Source organism: Artibeus jamaicensis, unplaced genomic scaffold, assembly GCF_021234435.1.
Source record: "Artibeus jamaicensis isolate MK-2021 breed Jamaican fruit bat unplaced genomic scaffold, CSHL_Jam_final contig_923, whole genome shotgun sequence".
Lineage (NCBI taxonomy): Eukaryota > Metazoa > Chordata > Mammalia > Chiroptera > Phyllostomidae > Artibeus > Artibeus jamaicensis.
In genome coordinates, this window is record NW_026522014.1 from 15,998,603 (window position 1) to 16,017,163 (window position 18,561).

The 18,561-nt window shown below is 41.6% G+C and overlaps 1 protein-coding gene and 1 long non-coding RNA gene across 8 annotated transcripts in view; one reads left to right on the forward strand and one right to left on the reverse strand.

Annotated features, from left to right (window-relative positions):
* Positions 1-515: 515 nt before the first annotated feature.
* On the reverse strand, positions 516-5,954 carry LOC119062842 (uncharacterized). The gene is made up of 3 exons (XR_005085061.2): positions 5,898-5,954; positions 5,054-5,597; positions 516-1,127 (listed from the first exon to the last, which is right to left on the reverse strand). It is a non-coding gene; the product is annotated as an uncharacterized LOC119062842 (long non-coding RNA).
* The window catches only part of ITGB8 (integrin subunit beta 8), an 83,990-nt gene continuing 67,813 nt past the window's right edge, over positions 2,385-18,561 (forward strand). For 2 of the 7 annotated variants that reach the window (XM_037163891.2, XM_037163895.2), the window contains exon 1: positions 6,850-6,939. Coding sequence is in view for 2 of the 7 variants with exons in the window: in XM_037163889.2 (XP_037019784.2) it covers positions 6,813-6,939 (127 nt within the window). In the remaining 5 variants the exon portion in view is untranslated. Of the gene's footprint in view, positions 2,476-5,333; positions 5,405-6,322; positions 6,940-7,003; positions 7,022-18,561 lie in introns of those variants that run through there. The other 5 variants (XM_037163890.2, XM_037163894.2, XM_037163893.2 and 2 more) reach the window with 5 other exon arrangements.

The following is an 18,561-nucleotide window of genomic DNA, read 5'->3' on the forward strand; positions in this document are numbered from 1 at the left end:
TTGGAATCATAGAATGTGTAGCCTTTTCACATAGGGTTATTTTTCTTAGCAATATGCATTTCAGTTTCCCAAAGTTTATGTATCCATTCACCTATGGAAGGGCATTTTGCTTGCTTCCAAGTTTTGACAATGTGCAGGTTTTTTGTGCATATAAGTTTTCAACTCCTTTGGGTAAACACCAAGGATAACAATTGCTGGACTATATATAAAGAATGTTCAGTTTTATAAGAAACCATCGAAGACTTCCCAAGTGGCTACAAAATTTTGCATCCCCACCAGCATCTGGTATTGTCAATGTTTTAGATTTTGGCCATTCTAATAGAAGTGCGGTGCCATCTTGGTGTTTAATTTGCAATTTCGGTGGTTATTTTAATTTCAGCATTACATAAATAAATAAAATGAGGTGCAGGAAAGTGAAATAACTTGCCCGTGGTTCTCCAGCTACGAAGTAGTAGATCCAGACTTAGCATTTTTGAGACTCCAAAGCCTTAGTACTTTTTTATTCTGTGGGTTGCCTTACATCTAGACAAGAATAAAATTGGAATTCACACATGGAAGACACCAAGAGAGTACTTTCTGGGCTCATTAATTACTTGTTTTAGTTTAGGTTCCTCCAGAAGAGGGCACTGGGACCAGGAAATACCAGGAAGCAGTCGGGAAATGGGGGAGGGAAAGGCGGCCAGTGAAGGATGTGTTTGAATACTGTTATCACTGTGGTGATAAAGGGGATCACTGTTCCCCTTTAGGGAACCAGAGGAAAAAGTGCTCAATATTACTCACACTGTGGTGTGTAATATAGCACCTGTCCTTGAACTGTTTGGGACTGGTTCAGTATAAAGAATGCATAGAAAGTTAAAGTAAGTATTTAGAAACTTTTATAACAATTCGGTACTTTTATGACACTCTTTTTTTAATAACTCAGTTTTAAAGTACCAATCCATGATGGACTGAAATAAAAAAAAACTGGTCTAACAATAGTTTGAGAAGCACTAGTGAAGAACACAAAGGGATTCCATTCAAGGAGCAAGAGAGCTGGGGTCTTTATCCATCACTTCCCATCAGGTCAGCCCGTGGTTGAGAAGTTTCATTCCCCAGTACACCTGGCTGGATGGAACGGAGCAGGGCGCCTGGAAGGACACAGGAAGGTCAGCAAAACATCTGCTGCAGACTTGGTCAGTAAAGAATTTCACAAACTTAAAAAGTTAATTCTAACACCACATCTCTAAAATTCTGATGATGAGTTAAAGGCTAAATGAGCATTAGTTTGCTGTATACTACGGAGGGTTAACGCAAAGCTAGGATGAAACTATACACAAGTAAAACGTTGCGTTCAAAAGTATCTGTGATGATAACTAATACTGCCAACCAAAGTATTGGTTAGTGGGCAGGGTAGCTAATTAAAGCTTCATCATTGCCCAAAAGTCAACTGTAATGAAAAGCTGTAGTACGTGGAAATCGGGATATTGAGTAATGAACATTTGTCACTTTTCAGAGCTCCCTTCATCTTGTTGGGAAACAGTATTAGATTTTGCATTGAGAAAGCCAAAGGCAAGAGACCCTCCTCCCTACCCTCCGCCTTCAGAAAGCCAGAAGAACTGATATGTGACAAAAGTTCTGAAAATTAGACATTCCCAACCAAGATTCTGAATCTTGAACGAGTTGTCCAGAAATGAAGGGATGATTAGAAAGCATTCTTCTTTCCAGACTACTAACACTGCTTACACCTCCTCCCTTGATTTCTGCCCCATTCAATCCTGGTTTCTCAGCCCCTGCTGATTCTGTAAGTTCCCAATTTCCTTCCAATGATTTCTCTCTCTCTTTCTCTTTCTCTCTTCCTTTCTTACATGGCAGCCATAGTTGGAATGTTACTTGAAACCAAAAGCCATCATTGATATGAGGTGGTACAGAAGAATCAGAGCTTTGATTCTTGTCTGCTCAATAATTCTCTTCAAATGAGGTCAGTCTCCTCACCAACCTGGTTCTCAGTTTCCACCTTTGTAAAGTAGGATTAAGTCTCATCAGTGTGCTTTCTGGAAAATTAGCCTGTGAAATGTTCCCTGAATAAAAGGTTCTTCTTTGGAGAGTCTAGTGTGTTTGGCCTACTCAAGTTTCTGGAAAATCCACCACTAAAGAATTTAGCTTAACTTTAACCCAGTATTTCCCATACTTAATTATGGAAGTCTTGTGGCTTAGAGCAGTAACATCTCATAGAGTTAATCATCCACAGGATAACCTGGGAAGAAACATTGACTCAAGCATTTCCTTTTTCTTTGACGTTGCATCTGATGCTGGAGTTTGTCAATAATCACACGTGAGCTCTTTCAGGAATCTGTGTTAATCCGTTATGGTGGGGGTTATTAAACCTCAGCGCATAACAAACCATCTGAGAACTCGTAATAATGCATATTCCTTCGCACCGCACCAGCTCCATGAATTCAGAATCTCCTGGAATACACCTAAGGAATCACTCTGCAGGTGATTATATTGGAGACAGGGTCAGTCCACAGTATGAGGAACACTAACTTACATAATATTTCAGTGAAAAGTAACTTTCAGTGGCTTGCTTATGAGCTTTATTATTGGAAGAAGCTTGAAGCCATAGTCAAAGTAATACAACCCACCAGCTGGGCTGGTTGTATTACTGGGCTGGCTGATCATATCTTAAGAGCTGTTGATGAAGCAAGCTTATAGACAACTTGTGGACATCTGCTTAAGGCCTATTAATTTATGTGATACTACCTCTAATACCAATTTCTGATATTTCTGATACAGGTGGTCCCAACTTACGATGGTGTGACTTACAATTTTTTAACTTTACAATGGTGTGAAAGTAGTGTGAATCCAGTAGAAACCATACTTGGAATTTGTAATGTTGATCTTCCCTTGGCTAGGGATATGCGGTATGTACACTCTCATGATGCTGGGCAGCAGCAGCTAGCCATAGCCTGGGATCAGCCATGCGATGGCAAGGGCAAATGACCGCTCCTCTACAGTGCATTCATTGTGTTAGGTGATTTTGCCCAACTGTCAGCTACTGGAAGTGTTCTGAGCATGCTTAAAATAGGCCAGGCTAAACTAGGATGTTCAGTAGGTGAGGTGTATGAAATGCATTTTTGACATGGTATTTTCAACTTACAATGGTTTTATCAGGACATAACCCTATCATAATTTGAGAGTCATCTGTTATGCAAAATGTAAATATGGTTTTAGCTGTACCTATGAGGGCAGTGATTTGACAAAAGCCTGTTAAAAGGCTGAATACACACTAAAAGGAACATTCCTGCACTCCATCTATCACTTGTTTCTCACCACCAACCGAGTGAGAAAACAAGGGTAAAGAACCAGAAAAAAATGCAATTTGTCTAATGTTATGACTTTTTACCAACTAAAAGAATCTGATGATAGTAAGGCTAGAATGAATAGCTGAAATGTTATTTTCACACTATCTGTGAATTTCACTTGCTCTTATTACCACAAATGATGAAAAATTAGTAGTCAGAAATTTCAAAGTAAAACAGCAGAACATGATAAAGACAGGAATTAATCTGGAACATTTTTTTCTCTGTTAGAATTCTTCAAGTAAAAAATAAATTTAAAAATTCTTCAGGTAAATGAGGAAGATCATGTCACATTTCTTCACAATAAGCTGTACATTTTCTTACGGGAAAAGGAATGAGTGTCATGTGGTGACCAGTGACACTTATTGGAAATAAACTTTTTGTTCCTAGGCTACTGATTATATTTACTGTAAGAAAACCCTATGAATGATTTGCAGGGTTCAAGAGAATTCACTTTTATCTTTATAGGCCAAAATCTACAGATAACTTGTTTGTAAATAACTTACAAGGATCATAGTCTCGTGGCTGGGATATTCTGTTTTATTTTATTTTGATAACCAAAATTATAACCTCTTTGTAACTGGGAATTGGTGATGAATGGCACTGTGTTTATTCTTCAACAACTCCATAAAAGTGGCATCCTGAAATATATTTGCCTTGGCTTCACAAAACAGAATGTGGACATCTTTCTTTACAGTATAGAGTGCATTTACACACAGCCTTACAGGTATTATGTATTGACTTTTTTTTTTTATTACAGCACTGCACTGCCTCAAGGGTGGCTGTATTCCTTTGGGCTGTGAAATAATCTCTGCGAAATACTGGTACATATGCTACACCACTGGAGAGTACTAATTAGAGTCTGAATATGCTCATTTTGTGTTCAAATTTCAAGTTCCCATTCCCATCCAGCCACTTTTCAGGCCTTTCCTTAAAGACCATGTAAAGCAAAACTCTAGTTCAAACTTGGAACAAAAGAAAGAAAATAAATAATGAAGCCGAGCAGGATTTCACTCTACATATTTACAGGACATTGCCTGTAGTGGAATTGTGTTTGTAAGTACTGGTTTTTCAGGTTTGGATCATTCAGTTGGTTTAAAGGAAAAAAAAAAAAACCCCAAACAAAAAACCTGCTTTGTAGATCCAAGGAACTTGTAATTTTCCAAGTGGGTTCCTGGTTTGCTTAGGTACTAATTCTGTGGGCTTCAACGTGCAGTCCACACCTGAAAAGGGGGAGTTTTCAATGTTGTGGTTTATTAATCAGGTACTTTCCACTCATTAACAATTAGAAAACAGAAAGAAAAAAAGAGAGAGAGAGAGAGAGAAAGCCTCCTACTTGTTTTTTTTACTCCAAATATGGAGATGGAAACTATCAAGCAAGTAAGGAGGGAAACTCCCGCATATTTCACCTTGACCTGGCTGGGCTGGTCTGATGCCTGTTAGGAGGAGGCTGCTAGTGGAAAACGAGAGGTCGGATTATACCAGGGCGAACCGCTCCTGCCCCTGGGGGAAAAAGAGAAGCATCACTCTGTGTTTCAGATTGAAAACAGCGCCTAGTTTTCAATCCGGGGGGCTGGGTTTTCTCCCTCGGTTTAGTCTGGTGGTGACCAGACCCAAGGAGGCGCGCGGCTTGCCTGACAGTTGCCCAGCAAAACACCCGCTCCCTGCTTGCACCTAAGTGTCTGATTTGCAAGCAGGCAGAAATGCTCTCTCACCTCCTTTCCTAGCTTCTCTCTTCCGTTTCGCCGCCCTTCGTAACTTCTTTGTTCCGTTTATTGGGAAGGTGACGATTAAGGTCAAAAGACCCACTCCGATAACCCTGCAAAGAACAGGGCTGTCCAGCCCAAGGTCGTTGCTCCCTCCGAGCGGAGGAACCGAGAGAAATTTCGGCCTGCAGCTCCGAGGACAGCCCGTGTGGACTGGCCCAACTCTCCAAGTGCTGGGGAGTCGTGGGGTGGGGCAAAGGGTGAGCTCCTAACTCTGCAAGCAAAGTGGGCAGTGCGCACCCGAGGGACAGAGGGTGTCGGAGGTGGGAAGAGGCTCCGAGACTCCACTTCTACCGAGCAGTGAGTATTTCCAAACAAAGAACTGTGTGGAGCCCGGCGAGAGGCTGGGGTTTGCGCGCAGCTACCACTCGTGCTGAGCGAGTCTCTACACACTCTGGGCGAGCGCTGGGGTTCAGGAATTCGGGGAGGAGAGGAAAAGGGAAGAAGGAGTGCCATTCCTGTTGCGCCGGTACACATCAGGAGATCTTGTGAACTACGGGAATGGCAACCATAGGAGCCAAGGGGGAGAAAAGGAGCTGGAGTGAGCAAAACAAAGAACGAGTGTGGGCCGCAGTGACTTCATGCTTCATCAATGTCCCGCCCACGCTACTCCGAGCTTTTGCTGTTGCTGCTGCTGCCGAGGCGAGGCGCTCCGTAGCGTGGGGCTGTTTCCTAGCAACTCATGGCCCTGAGTGCGCCTAACTATCCGCACTTAGGGAGTCCCCCCGCCCCAACCCCTCACCCGGGGGCCCGGGCGGACCACACCTCCCCGCCCCTCCACCAACTCGCCTACCTCTCTTACTCCCGGGGTGCGCCCCAGAGCGCACTAGCAGCCCGAGCTCTGGACTGCCGAACGCCTGAACTGCACTCTGGGACCAAAAGAACCAGGGCACGAAGCTCCCGCCCCGCGAGGCCGGGCTTCTTTGCACCCCCGCGGAACCTCCCTCGCTAGCGGCGGTGCGCTCTACTCCTGGCCAAGCTGCGATGCCTCGCTCTGTATCCGCCAGCACCGGCACGGGCTTCTAAGGCGCTCCCGGAGTTGCCTCCCCCTGGCTGCTGGCACTCAGAGCTTTCTTCCTCGCCAGCCAGGACGCTACTGCTTCGACTCTGCCCGCTGTTCAGCTAACGGGGCTGCAAAGCCGCAACTAAGTGGAGTTGGCTTCCCTGCCCACCTGTGGAAGAAACTGGCGCTGATTGATGCGCCATCGACTTTTTTTCCCCTCCGGCCTCACCGGCGTCCCCTCCCACAAATGCAGCATCACCCAGTGAATGTACATTAGGCTGGTTTTTCCCCCCAGCTTCAGGCTTTGTTTGGGTTTGATTGTGTTTGGCTCTTCGCTAAGCTGATTTATGCAGCAGAATTCCCGTCGGCTGGAGAGAAACAAAAGCTCTTTTCTTTGTCCCAGAGCGGGCTGCGGAGCCCCGCTCGCGTCGCCGCCCCGGGCCATTGGCCGTCGGAGGAGGTGCTTTTCGCTGAGATTTCGAGACACGCCGCGCGGAGCTGGGAGGGCCGTTGGGGCCCTGAAATGCCTAGCGGTGCCCGGGCCGGCGTACCTGCACCGCTTGTTCCGAGCCGCGGGGTCCGCCTGCCGGGCCTGCTTAAAACGTCCTAGCGACACTTGGTCCGCCCGCGCGGAGGTGCGCCTGGGAGGCGCGAGCGCGCATCCGGATAGCACCCAGGCGGGCGCGTTGCGGGCTGCTCTGCATTATGTGCTGCTCGGCCCTGGCTTTTTTTACTGCCGCATTTGTCTGCCTGCAAAACTGCCGGCCAGGTCCTGCCCCATTTCTCCGGGCGGCCTGGGTGTTTTCCGTTGTTCTTGGACTGGGCCAAAGTGGTAAGTTTTTCTTTTTCTTTTTTCTTTTGTTTTCTTTTGTAACTCAAAGGTCTTGGGCTGTCACGAAGAGCATCCTGGCCAGGTAAGTGGCCCGGTGTCAGCCTCCCTCCACCTACCCCTCGGATTTCAGAAGGGGGCGGTGTGCGGCAGCGTCCCCCATTACATGTGATCTGAGGGAGGCCAGGTGTCAAGCATTTCCTCCCAGGAGTGACAGCGATGATTACAAGTGATGATCCTGCGTGTGCCTGGTGGGTGCTGGGGAAGCAGTAATAGAATGGACGTTCGGAAGGGTGGGCAATCGTATTTACAGAAGCAAGTTTAGGGGTTCTGCCCCGTCTTTGAAGGCATCCTCCTTGAAGGTATCCTTAAAGATGACCCCCACCTTTCTAGCATGTGGAGCTAACCACTAGCTTGCATGTGATTCAAGGCTGAGGATAAATGGGTGTCCCCCGCCTCTGGGGCCATGAAAGAAGGATGGCGGCATACAAGTTTATTAGCCTGAATGAATTAAAGTTGCAAACGTGTTTTGGCACTTTTCAATTATTTGCAAATGTAAGGTAATACTGCTGGGTTACTAGCAAACAATAAAAACATATAGCATGTAATAACCATCAATTTGGGATGCGTTCTTATTGTTTTATACATATGCCAAATACTTAGGTATTTTTGCCAACGCAATGATTGTTGCCAGTTTATGTTTTAATTGACTTTATCTGTGTTTGGACATCCAGCCCTTAAGTTCATTAGAATCTTTCTCTTACCTCTCCGGGTGAGGGAGAGTGATAATTGTTTTTGTAGACTAAAATTTTCTCCAATGCTTTGAACTGGTGTGGCAGGTTTCTGCCTGAAGCTAATTAAAATGGTCAAGTCATTACCTTATACATAAGGGTTTATAATGGAAACATCCAGCCAGCTTCACTTATATTTTGGATATACAGTTATCTAATATTTGTTTCAAAATGAAATCTACCCATTTATGTGAAATGAGAGCAATTAGAGTAAATTTTTATCTTGTGGTTATTTTTTTGGCCTATGTGTTGATTTAAAAATAAGTGAAACTTAAAACAAAGGAAAGAGTAACATTCATTATCAATTATCTCTTAAGTGGAACATGCATTTGTTACAGCAGATTTTCCACTGAGCATTAATTCCATCCTGTGCTAATAAGTGACAAAGTATTTTTCTAGATTTAGTAAACACATACACACATAGTAGTAAAATGACCCAAACAGCATGTATTATGTCCTCAAAACATAGTCATGGAAAGAGTCTTACTTCCCTCTAGAATTTGCTAATGATAGTGATAATTTTTGGATATTCATTGTGCTTATAAAGATTAGTCAAGTTCTCATGTGATAGCACTGTATTTCCAGCCAGTAACTGTAACAGATTGGAAGCAAATATTATGAATGGGCTCCCTTGCACCTGCAGTTGTGAAAAGGGAATGCTCATCCGAAATCAGAACAAGGCATCCTTTTCCCAGTCCCTGTCAATATACAAAGGTTTCTCATGTATACTGGTTTGCAGTGCAGTTAAAAACATGCAAAAAATTTAAATTACAGCCAGCACAACGCAGAAAATTAGAGATCAGCATAAACTGTTGTACTTTCGTGATATAGCTACAAGTCTCAAATTATATGTCTTCACAGTGCAAATTAGACGCTTAAAGCAGAATAGAAATTTAGGTATCAGTTACAAAGGAAATCTTGTTCCCTTGCTCAGTAGTTTACACCAGGGAAATGTTGAGGGCATTAAAGCCATACAAAAGAAACCAGAAACTGCACAGCAGCGTAACTTTGGGTTTGGTTTTTGAAGTGGAATTTATAGGTCCCAAGTGCATAATGGACTTTTTTTTAATGAATATATTGTGAGCAAGAGTGATATTACTAGTAAAACCTGGATATTCTTCTGATCTAGAAAATTTATTGGAGTTTGTTATTCAAATCTTCCTAGTGGAAATTACCAACAGTTAGGATAACAATAACACTAAAAAATGGTTAATGAGTAACTGAAAAACACTAAAGAATACCTATTGGCTAATATTTGAAGACTTAATATAACAACACTGCTGTTTCTATATTTGCTAGTTTTGAAAGGTTAATAATCTTATTTAATTAAATTTTAGAAATAGCAGCAATATACAGCAATGTAAATGACACATTTCAGAAACTTTTAAAACATGGTAACTATTACTGCAATGTAATTTCACCTTCTGTGCATATTCAATTATTTATTATGTTAAATAACAACCAAGTGGATTACAATTGCTTTTTAACTGTCCTATTACTTTATCTCAACTTTATCTCAGAATGTATTTCACCATGTAAGTGTTCTTGGGTTTGTCTATGCTCACCTAAAGTGAGAGGATATTTAAGAGAAACACACCTTTATTTGGAAAATTCAATCTTCCGATTATTTGCACACTAAACATTCAAATTAAGTCTATCTCCAAGCAACTGAGACACTTTCTAATTAAAAACAAGTTTGTGCTGTATATAAAAGCAAAGTAACTGATAAGATTTGAAAATGCCAGAAAAATTCCTGTGCCTCAAATATTCACCTATTACCAAATTATCTGAAATGGATATCTTTGAATTAAGCATGTTATGGACACCATGTTTCTTTTAAATTTTAACTTGATATTATAGAAATTTTGGAACACACACAGAAGCAGAGAAAATGGTACAGGGAATTGCTATATACCCATCACTGCAGCTTCATGGGAAAAAAGAGTTCATCCCTTTTCCCCAGCTAAATTACTTTGAAGCAAATCTGTCATATACTTTCATCCTAAATATTTCAGTAAATCAAAATAAAACAGGAGGAGTAACACACTCATTAATCCCAGAACATAACATTTTTTTAGCTGAAATTTAGGGCCACAAGAATGTTCATTATCTTTCATAGGAAGAATGCAGAAGTGAGGGAAGCAAGCAAAGACCATTTCAACCATTTACTTTTCAATGGTTCTATTATGGCTCCATTAAAAGCATATGCATATGTGACAACTTTTTGGTATGCATGTATATGAAGCAGGAAAAAGTAACATGGATAAATCTATTTCCCCAGACAATTGTTGCTTTGTGCCAGTGGAATCCAGCAAGTTTACCTTGTGTGAGTTTGTTGGAAGGATTGCTAGCTCTGTCTCTTGAATCATCAGCTTTTCTCTACTGGACCACTTACAGCATATGCATATCCATACATGCTATAATATCCCTCTTCTATTTTTCACTCTCCTTTGTAGACAAAACTCTTGAGTTGTCCAAACTTGCTGTCTCCAATTCTCCTTACCTGCTTTTTGGAATCCGTTGCAGTTGGGCTTTCTTTGTCACCTCTGCAAGTATATTACTCTGTTAAAATCACAATGACCTCCCTATTGCCGAATCCCATGCCAATTCATAGTCTTCATTCTGCTTTACCTATTATCTGTCAGCAACGTGACACCGTTGACCACTCCCCCCTTCAAAACGCTTCTTTCATTCGTTCCTGGACACACATTCTCTTAGTTTAAGCTCCTTCTCCATCTCTGATGTCAGTTCTTCATGTCTCAACCTCCAAATGTATGTGTGGCTCAGGACTTGGTCCTCAGACTTCTTCTTCCAGCCACATACTAAGTTCTTAGGTGGACTGATCTAGTCTTAGGTCTTAAGTACCCTTTCTATGGTGACAACTCCAGTTTGATCTCCAGAGGGTATAGCAAACTACTTGTTCACCGTTTCCACTTATGTCTAAAGGCAAAATTACCCTGATGTATTAAAAAACAAACGTCCAGTTTTCTCTTTCAAGCTTGCTTCTTTTATACACTCCTTCATGTAAGTAAGCGATGAGGCGGTCTTCCAGTAGTTCGTATAAACTTTTGCAGCATCCTTGATCTCTCTGTTTCTCTAATTCCCACTAGAATTCACACTTTAAGAAATATAGTTTCCTTTAAAAGGGGGTTCTACTATAAAAGGTTTAACACTATAAGACATTTCTTTCTGCCTTTAGTCTACCCTAAAAAGCAGGCTCTTGGCCTTCTAGGCCAATCATTAGCAAAGATCAAAATAGAGGCTTTCTAATGTTTAATCTACTTTTTATAAAGTTGTTTGCTTTCAAAAGTTCTTCGATAATTAAGTATAAAAAGTAATCCTGATCTTTTACCTCAATATGTATTTTAAAATGATTTCTATTTAGGCTGTGCAAACCGGAATTTGTAGTTACTTCTAACGAAACACCAAGAAAGGTAATAGACAAACTATTCTCAACTATTTCATTATTATTCATTCAGAGTTTCTTAAAGCACCTACAGCCTCATGGTGGGCACTGTTCCAGGTTCTGGAGTTAAAAGAATAACCATAGTTCATATTTGTGACATATTTGCTATATGCCAGACACCCTTCTGGACTTATAAAATGAAAGTAAATCCTTTAATACCCACAAACTCTGAGGGATAGACTGATTGTCCCCATTTTATAGGTAAGTAAGTGAAGCAAAGAGACTTTGAATAACTTCTTCATCATGTCTTAGCTAATAAGGAATGGAACCAGGATTCAGACCTCTGTGTGTGGGCTCTGAACTGTCAGTCACTGTTGCAGACTGTCCTTCAGAGTGGGGACGTCCCTCCCCTGCTCTGGTCCTCCCCAAGGGCAAAGAATCTGTGAGCCTTGCCTATCCAGAGTTTTCAGACTTCTTCTAGATCCTCTCCAGAATTCTCCGCCCAAACAGCCCCAAACCGCTTTCAGGGCCATCCTGTAGGATGACTGTGCCATCCATCTGCCAAACCCTAGGAAAGGGGAGGTATACAGAGCTGGAGGGGACATATCCATGCAGGCTGGAGTGTTCACACAGGTGAGTCATAGGCCACTTTCAATACAGAATAAAGCTAGAAGTGGGAGAGAAGCAGGGCAGATGAAGGACTGGAGAGCAATCCCTTAAACACTGCCAAGTTTTCAAGCAGAAATCTAAAAGCGTGTGAAATTCTAAATTCAGACCTAGCCTTCTGGGGCTTTATAAATGTGTATTTATCAAGTTAGGGAAAGAGAACTTATTTTACTTGATGGTTTCTTAGCCCAAGTTGTAAATATTTAGTCTTGTTATGCCCACCCCCATTTGTACCCTTGTTTTGTTCCTGGGAAAGTTAGGGGCAGACTTGCCAAATAATTTAAATATTATGGGGAGCAGGTTGACACAATGAAAGCACCAGAGGTCACTGCATAGAGAACTACCTCATGTCAAGGTACTTCGATATGTTAGTAACTAGAAGTTGTTTGTTAAATTCTAAGATGTATACAGATTACACACTGAATTGTATTTTCTTGCAAATGGTGTCAGAGAGTCTACTATATGCACATTTTAGATTTATTTTTATTTTTTATCTTATTAACGTAAAATGTGTCACAGAAAAGAACATTTTACTGACATGAATTAGCCAGATTTGGTTGAACTATTCAGCCGGCATATACTGAGTATCTATAAATAAATGAATGTGGAGAAAAACACTGCCTTACCAACTTTAAGGACTGAAAGGACTACTTTTCTATTTAAATTCCATTTTAAGGTGACCTGCTTTCCTGTTTTCACAGTAAATTGCCATAATTTGCATATCAAAGAAAATGCAGTGAAAGTCAAAATTGTTTCCATTGGGATTTAATCATTTAATTAAAATAGTCATACAGATTAACAAAACTAATGGGATCAATATTTGCTAGGAAACTACTAATACTAAACATACATTAAATTTATCATTCTTGAGTTACTTAAAAAATTTCCCAACTAAAATTTAGTTTAAGAAATAAGAATAAGAGCATTAAATTAAAATTTCAACATTGTCTTATTGGATATATAATCTTAAAATGATTTTTTAAAATATGCTTTTATTTTCCATGCTATTATTCTAAGTATTAAAAGTTCATATTTTAGGATAGCATGGAAGGTCTTAAAGAGTGGCCTTCTGTTGCTGACCTTGGCAATGAGCCAGTCTTCAAGGACTCTAGTCGTTTTGGGCATGTGATCTCTTTTTCCCAGGTAGTTTTGTTGTTTTGTTTTCTTTTGTTTTGATGAACAAATAGGGTTACATTTGTCAAAGATGGGCAATAAATTGGATCTGTTGCCATTCCAGATCAGTACTGGTACTGATTGGTACTTTGACTGGTCTAGAGAATGGCCTCCAAAGAGTCATAGTCTCCAGGTAGTTCAGAGTATGGAACCAAAGTAGCAGCCAAAGGCTTGTTCAAGCCAAAACCCCTGGAAGAGACCAAGTTTGAGGTGGAGAGAAAGGCTAGTAATGAAGACAGGAGGATGGAGACGAGACATCTGTCAGCTCTGAAGAAATGCACCAAATAGGTCTTTATTAAGCATGTTAAGATGTGCAGTGGCCTTTTGCCAGGAATGTTTTAATGTTTTGCATGATTTGGGACCCAAGTTTCTTTTAGAATAAAAAAAATTGATATGCAGGGGAAAATTTAACATGCTGAATGGAAAATGCAGCCAGAGTTGAGGAACTGTTATTCCACATGTACACGAAGTACCAGGGTCCCGTCCTTGGAATTCACCACATTCTCCCAGGCACAAGGATTTTCGTTCTGATTTTGGTGAAGCCATATATTTAGTACAATTCCCTAGAAACTGTTAATAGATGCTGGGTAGGAAAAGGAACTTGGTGAAAAGTTTCATCCTAATGGAATGGGGTATTACCACTAAGCTTCAATGGCACTTTAGAACATTATGAGATCAAATGAAAAAAGAAGTTATTAAAAGAAAAATTCAAAATTCTAAAAAATTACATTTATAGCAGGTACCTTAAAGGGTGCCGAACTAGAGAATGTCTTTCCTAATTGCCTGCTTGAGCTGGGTAAGGAGGCCAGGTTGGCTATGCCTAGGTATTCATTAACTGCAGTAGAACAAGGCAGACAGGAAAGTTCAAGGGTATACAGGAATTGCTGTGGAACTGGCTGTTCTGGTTGGAAACAAAGAACTCATTGTAGCAGAATTGTATTATTTGCAGAAAAATGACCTAGCCGGTTTCTTTCTTAGTACAAGGCACACCTCCCAAGGTATTGCTCTGTTGCCTTTTTGTGCATTTGGTTTGGATTTTTATGGTGAACTGAACACACATAGACTGTAATTTATAAAAGAAAACTCTCTGGAAATGATACACTGGGCTCAGGTTCCAAGAGAATTTATCTGGAAGACAGCAACATTGAAAAAAACACTCAAGAAGGGACTCAGTTTCAGGCATCCTGAATTTTGGTTCAAAAGGCCCCTTTGGATGCGTGTTTCAACACAACCATGGAGAACCAGAGCACTAAGGTGAGGGCTAATGTATATAATCACAGTGTCTGACCTCTATGGTTGGTAATGGAAATAGGAGGACTAAAGGTTATCAGCACTAGTCTTTAATTCAGAGGATGTAGCATGCTTAATGCCTCCTAAAGAATCCCAGGCCACATGATGCTTGGTGACATCTCATGGACCTGAGATGAGGTGGGAGAAAGGGAGGGAGTTGCTGAGCATGTACCTGTGCCCTACTGCGGGCAGCCAAGAACAGTTGGAGGATAAAGTCCAGGGCACCCTGTCAGTCAGTGTTGATATATATGCCCAGGGCTGACCACTGGCTACTTGGAGGTCAGCACAGCATGATGCCAGAAGTCACTACTCTTTGAGAACAGCGTTGCAGACTAGATGATCGGATGATAAACTTGTTGGAGTAGAAACTGATTTATGGGCATTATGAAAATTCAGATATCAAGGCTTTTTGGACAAAGCATCCCAGGATGTACTTGATTTTGAAGTTTAAAACAGAAACTTAGTCACCTTAGTAGTAACAGTGCTACTTCTCACTGAATTACTTGGCAGAGCAGAAATGTTTGGTTGGTTAGAACTATCATCGCTGGATGTTACACACTAGTTACCAGGATAAACTTCTAAAATACTGCCCAGGCCCCAGCTGGTGTGGCTCAGTGGATTGAGCACCGGCTTGCAAACCAAAGGGTTGCTGGTTCAGTTCCCAGTCAGGGCACATGCCTGGGCTGTGGGCCAGGTCCCCAGTAGGGGGCGCATGAGAGGCAGCCACACACTGATGTTTCTCTCCCTCTCTCCCTCCCCTCTGTCTAAAAATAAATAAATAAAATCTTAAATAAAAAATAAAATACTGCCCAGGTAGCATGGGGTTCTTTTCTCCCACACTGGGTACTTAACAATTCCTTTGGGCTTATTTTTTAAATAAGAAATCCCATGCATGGAACCAGGGTTTTCTTGACCTTTTGACCATATCAGGTGCTTGCAGCTCTGTATTAAAGAATTGAAGCTCCAGAGTATTCCACCAGAACTGGGCCTTCAAGTTCTGTAGAGCTACCATAGTAGCAAGAACCTAGTCACTGGTAAATCCAGTTTAGCATATTTGTTAGGGATCCTTATTGACAAGAAGGGAAGTAAACACCCAGAAAATCCCCATAAATTTGGTTTTACTCAAACTTTAGAAGCCCGCCTCCCTCCAGTACAGTGGCACTCCAATATATGAAGGAATTTGGGTTCCTAAGAACTTCACCCATGACAGCACAAACTCACTTTTCCAAGGCTTTGAGGGTTCTATACAGTAAACAGCCCAGGATGGTCCAAATGAATTGGTTAAACAAGGCTGGATGTTGCACAGATATACAGTGACCCCCTCCCTCCAAAAGAGCATTGGAGATACCACATGAACACTGGGAAACTGGCAGGGAATCTCAGAATCTGAAAAGATATTACTGATAACTTGTATACCCGTGGCATATTTGCAAAAAGTCCTCTCATTCATTTCCATTCTAAATTGTTGGTGTGAAAAGGTAAGGTGTGATATAAACCTGGGTGCTTTGGGGTTGGTCAGGAGGCAAAGCCACAGGTGAGAGCACAGAAGCCCAGAACAGAGTTTGAGGTCTGGTTGTCATTTGTTTGGAAATAGAGCAGAGCTGTCCAGGCCAGAAGGGGTCAATAACCTCACCCATGTCTGCACACCCAATGGCTTTGTAACGTAGGTCTGGCAGGGCAGGGAGGCGCTCTGTAAGCCTCAGTCACAGCGAGAGAAGAGCTCCTTTCCCATTAAAATATAATTATATCTAATTGTGTATTTTTAAAAAAGGGTGATTAGGCGCTGAAAGGCAAAAGAGATCGGAGGTACAAGGAGAAGCTGACTCGGAAACAGAGGGGTTCAGGCATCAAAGATTAGACCTGGGGTGTTGGATGCTGGGGGATGATGTCATTTCTCTGAGTGGATTGCTGCTGTTTTGCCAGATTTTACTGATCCAGCTCAAAGGGCTGACTCTCAATAGCAACCTAACAATACTGTGTGATTTCTAACAGACAGCATACATTTGTGAGCCAGACAGAATAGAGAAGTAATCATGTAATAAAAGGACCTGGCAAATTCCTCAAGCTTTCATTGACCCTCCCTGTCTCTCCTTGAGGTGACATCCTCCTGTCATCTGCTGTCATAGTGCCCTGCTTGGTCCTTTTGGTACCACATTTGTTAAGGTTCTGTCATATGTCTGTGTTTGATGCTATTCAATAAGCTTCACAAGACAGGTAACCCTATTTTCGATACCCTGCATAATACCATGGTTATAGCAGGTATTAAATAACTACCAACAACTGATGGATGGATGAATGCCATCCAAATCGTTACAATTCCCAATTCCTTAAGAAGTGGAATTTTCTGCTTTTTATTCTCAGATAATAATGTCCTTTCCTTTTCTGACCTAATCACTGTCCATCCTCCTCTTTGTCATCAAGAAATCTTACAATAATCTAACAGAGCACCCATGAGAATGTGAAAAGGGGTTACAGTAAAACGCTGGTTACTTAGAGTGCACAAGAATGGTGGTATTTCAGCTAATTAAATTCATGATCATTCATATTTTGGCTCTTTCTCTTGCAAATCTTTTATAAAGATGTGTTTATAAAATTTCTTGTCATGGTAAGTACATTCTTCAACCCTTGAGATTTGAGGAACACCTCACAGTTATCATTCAGTCAGTAAATCAAAAGGTCTTGAGCACCTACTCAGTACATTTGGCTTGTACTAGCAGCGGTGGGAACAGAAGAGAAGACACTGTGCAGATGGGATCGCTGCGTGTGGGGACCTGTGTGAGTACATGGCACACGAGAGTGATGTGAGGCTCATGTGTGTGGTCTTCAGACTCGTGATTCAGACAGGATGTAGGTCAGATGTGTCCTGACCCCAAGGCAGAACCTTGACATCTCCTCTAAATAGTAATACTTAGTTTTAATAGTTCCTGTGCTTTTGCAGAGAATTACCGTGTGGAGCTTGACTAACTGAAGGTTCCAATTACTTAGATTTTACTGCACATACGGTTAACCTTCTTAGGTAGAATGTATTCCTAGAGAGTGACGTAAAATGTATCACCATAAAGCAAAATCCAGGTTTTGTATTCTGTACCCCAACGGTACACATGAATAATTGCATTGTTTTCAGCTATTAGCAGAGACTGTTAAATGAGTGTCTAAAGAGGGGAAGAACAGAAGTGTTAAGTGTTCATGTACCACATAAGTTTAGTGGGGATGTCAAAGAGTGTCGTGGTGAATGCTGGGGAGCAGAGAATCGTGGTCAGAGAGGGCACGTGCGGCAACAGAATAAAGTTTCCCTCTCACGAGGAGGCCTCCTGAGCTAAGTCCCAGAGTTGAGTGAGACAAGGAAAGTTACCTGAATGACACAGAAGCGAACGCATCAGGTCAGAGACAGACAGCACATAGGACATGGTGCTCAATGCAGAGGGGACATGTGATCACCTTCTCATTCAACAAATATGCTCTGAGTCTCTACAAAGTGCCAGATATTGCTGTAGCCCTGGGAATGGGGCAGTAGACAAAACCAACAGAACTATCTTCCCTCATGGAGTTTACATTCTACTGGGAGAAGGCAGCCCACAGACAAAATAAATAGAATATATAGCAAACTGGAAGTTGTCTACATTCTATTTATTTTGTCTATGGTCTGCCTCCTCCCATTAGAATGTGGTATGTGAGCCAAGTCCCTAACCTGGAGGGAAGTATGAACAGGACAGCAACTCCCTCCACGACATAACACTTTAAAGGAAGATTCTGGCATTTAAACATATATTATAATCCAATATATTCTACAACTTAAACTAAAATCCAATAATTGCTAGTCATTTAACAGAGATTTTTCATCAATAACTGTGAAGAGCACTGTCTAAGGTATGTAAAAGGCCTTAGGAAACAAAAGACAAAAAGCCTTGTCCTCACGAATCTTACATTTAGAGGCAGGAGAGATAAAATTAAAAGTAGACTTGCCCTGACTGGTGTGGCTTAGTGGGTTGGGCATCGTCTCACAAACACAGAGATCACTGGTTCAATACCCGATCTGGGTGCATGCCTGGGCTGCGAAGGCCCAGGTCACCAGCTGGGGGAGTGAGAAGGGCAACTGACGGATGTTTCTCTCCACATTGATGTTTTCCTCCCACTCTCTCTTCCTTGGCCTCTCTCTAAAAATAAATAAATAAAATCTTTAAAAGAACAAAAAACAAAAAGTAAACATGATTATAAGTAATTACATAGTAGCTTAGAGAGTGATAACTATGGAAAACAGTAGAGAAGGATTGGGGCAGGTGGAAGTTGCTGTTTTAAATG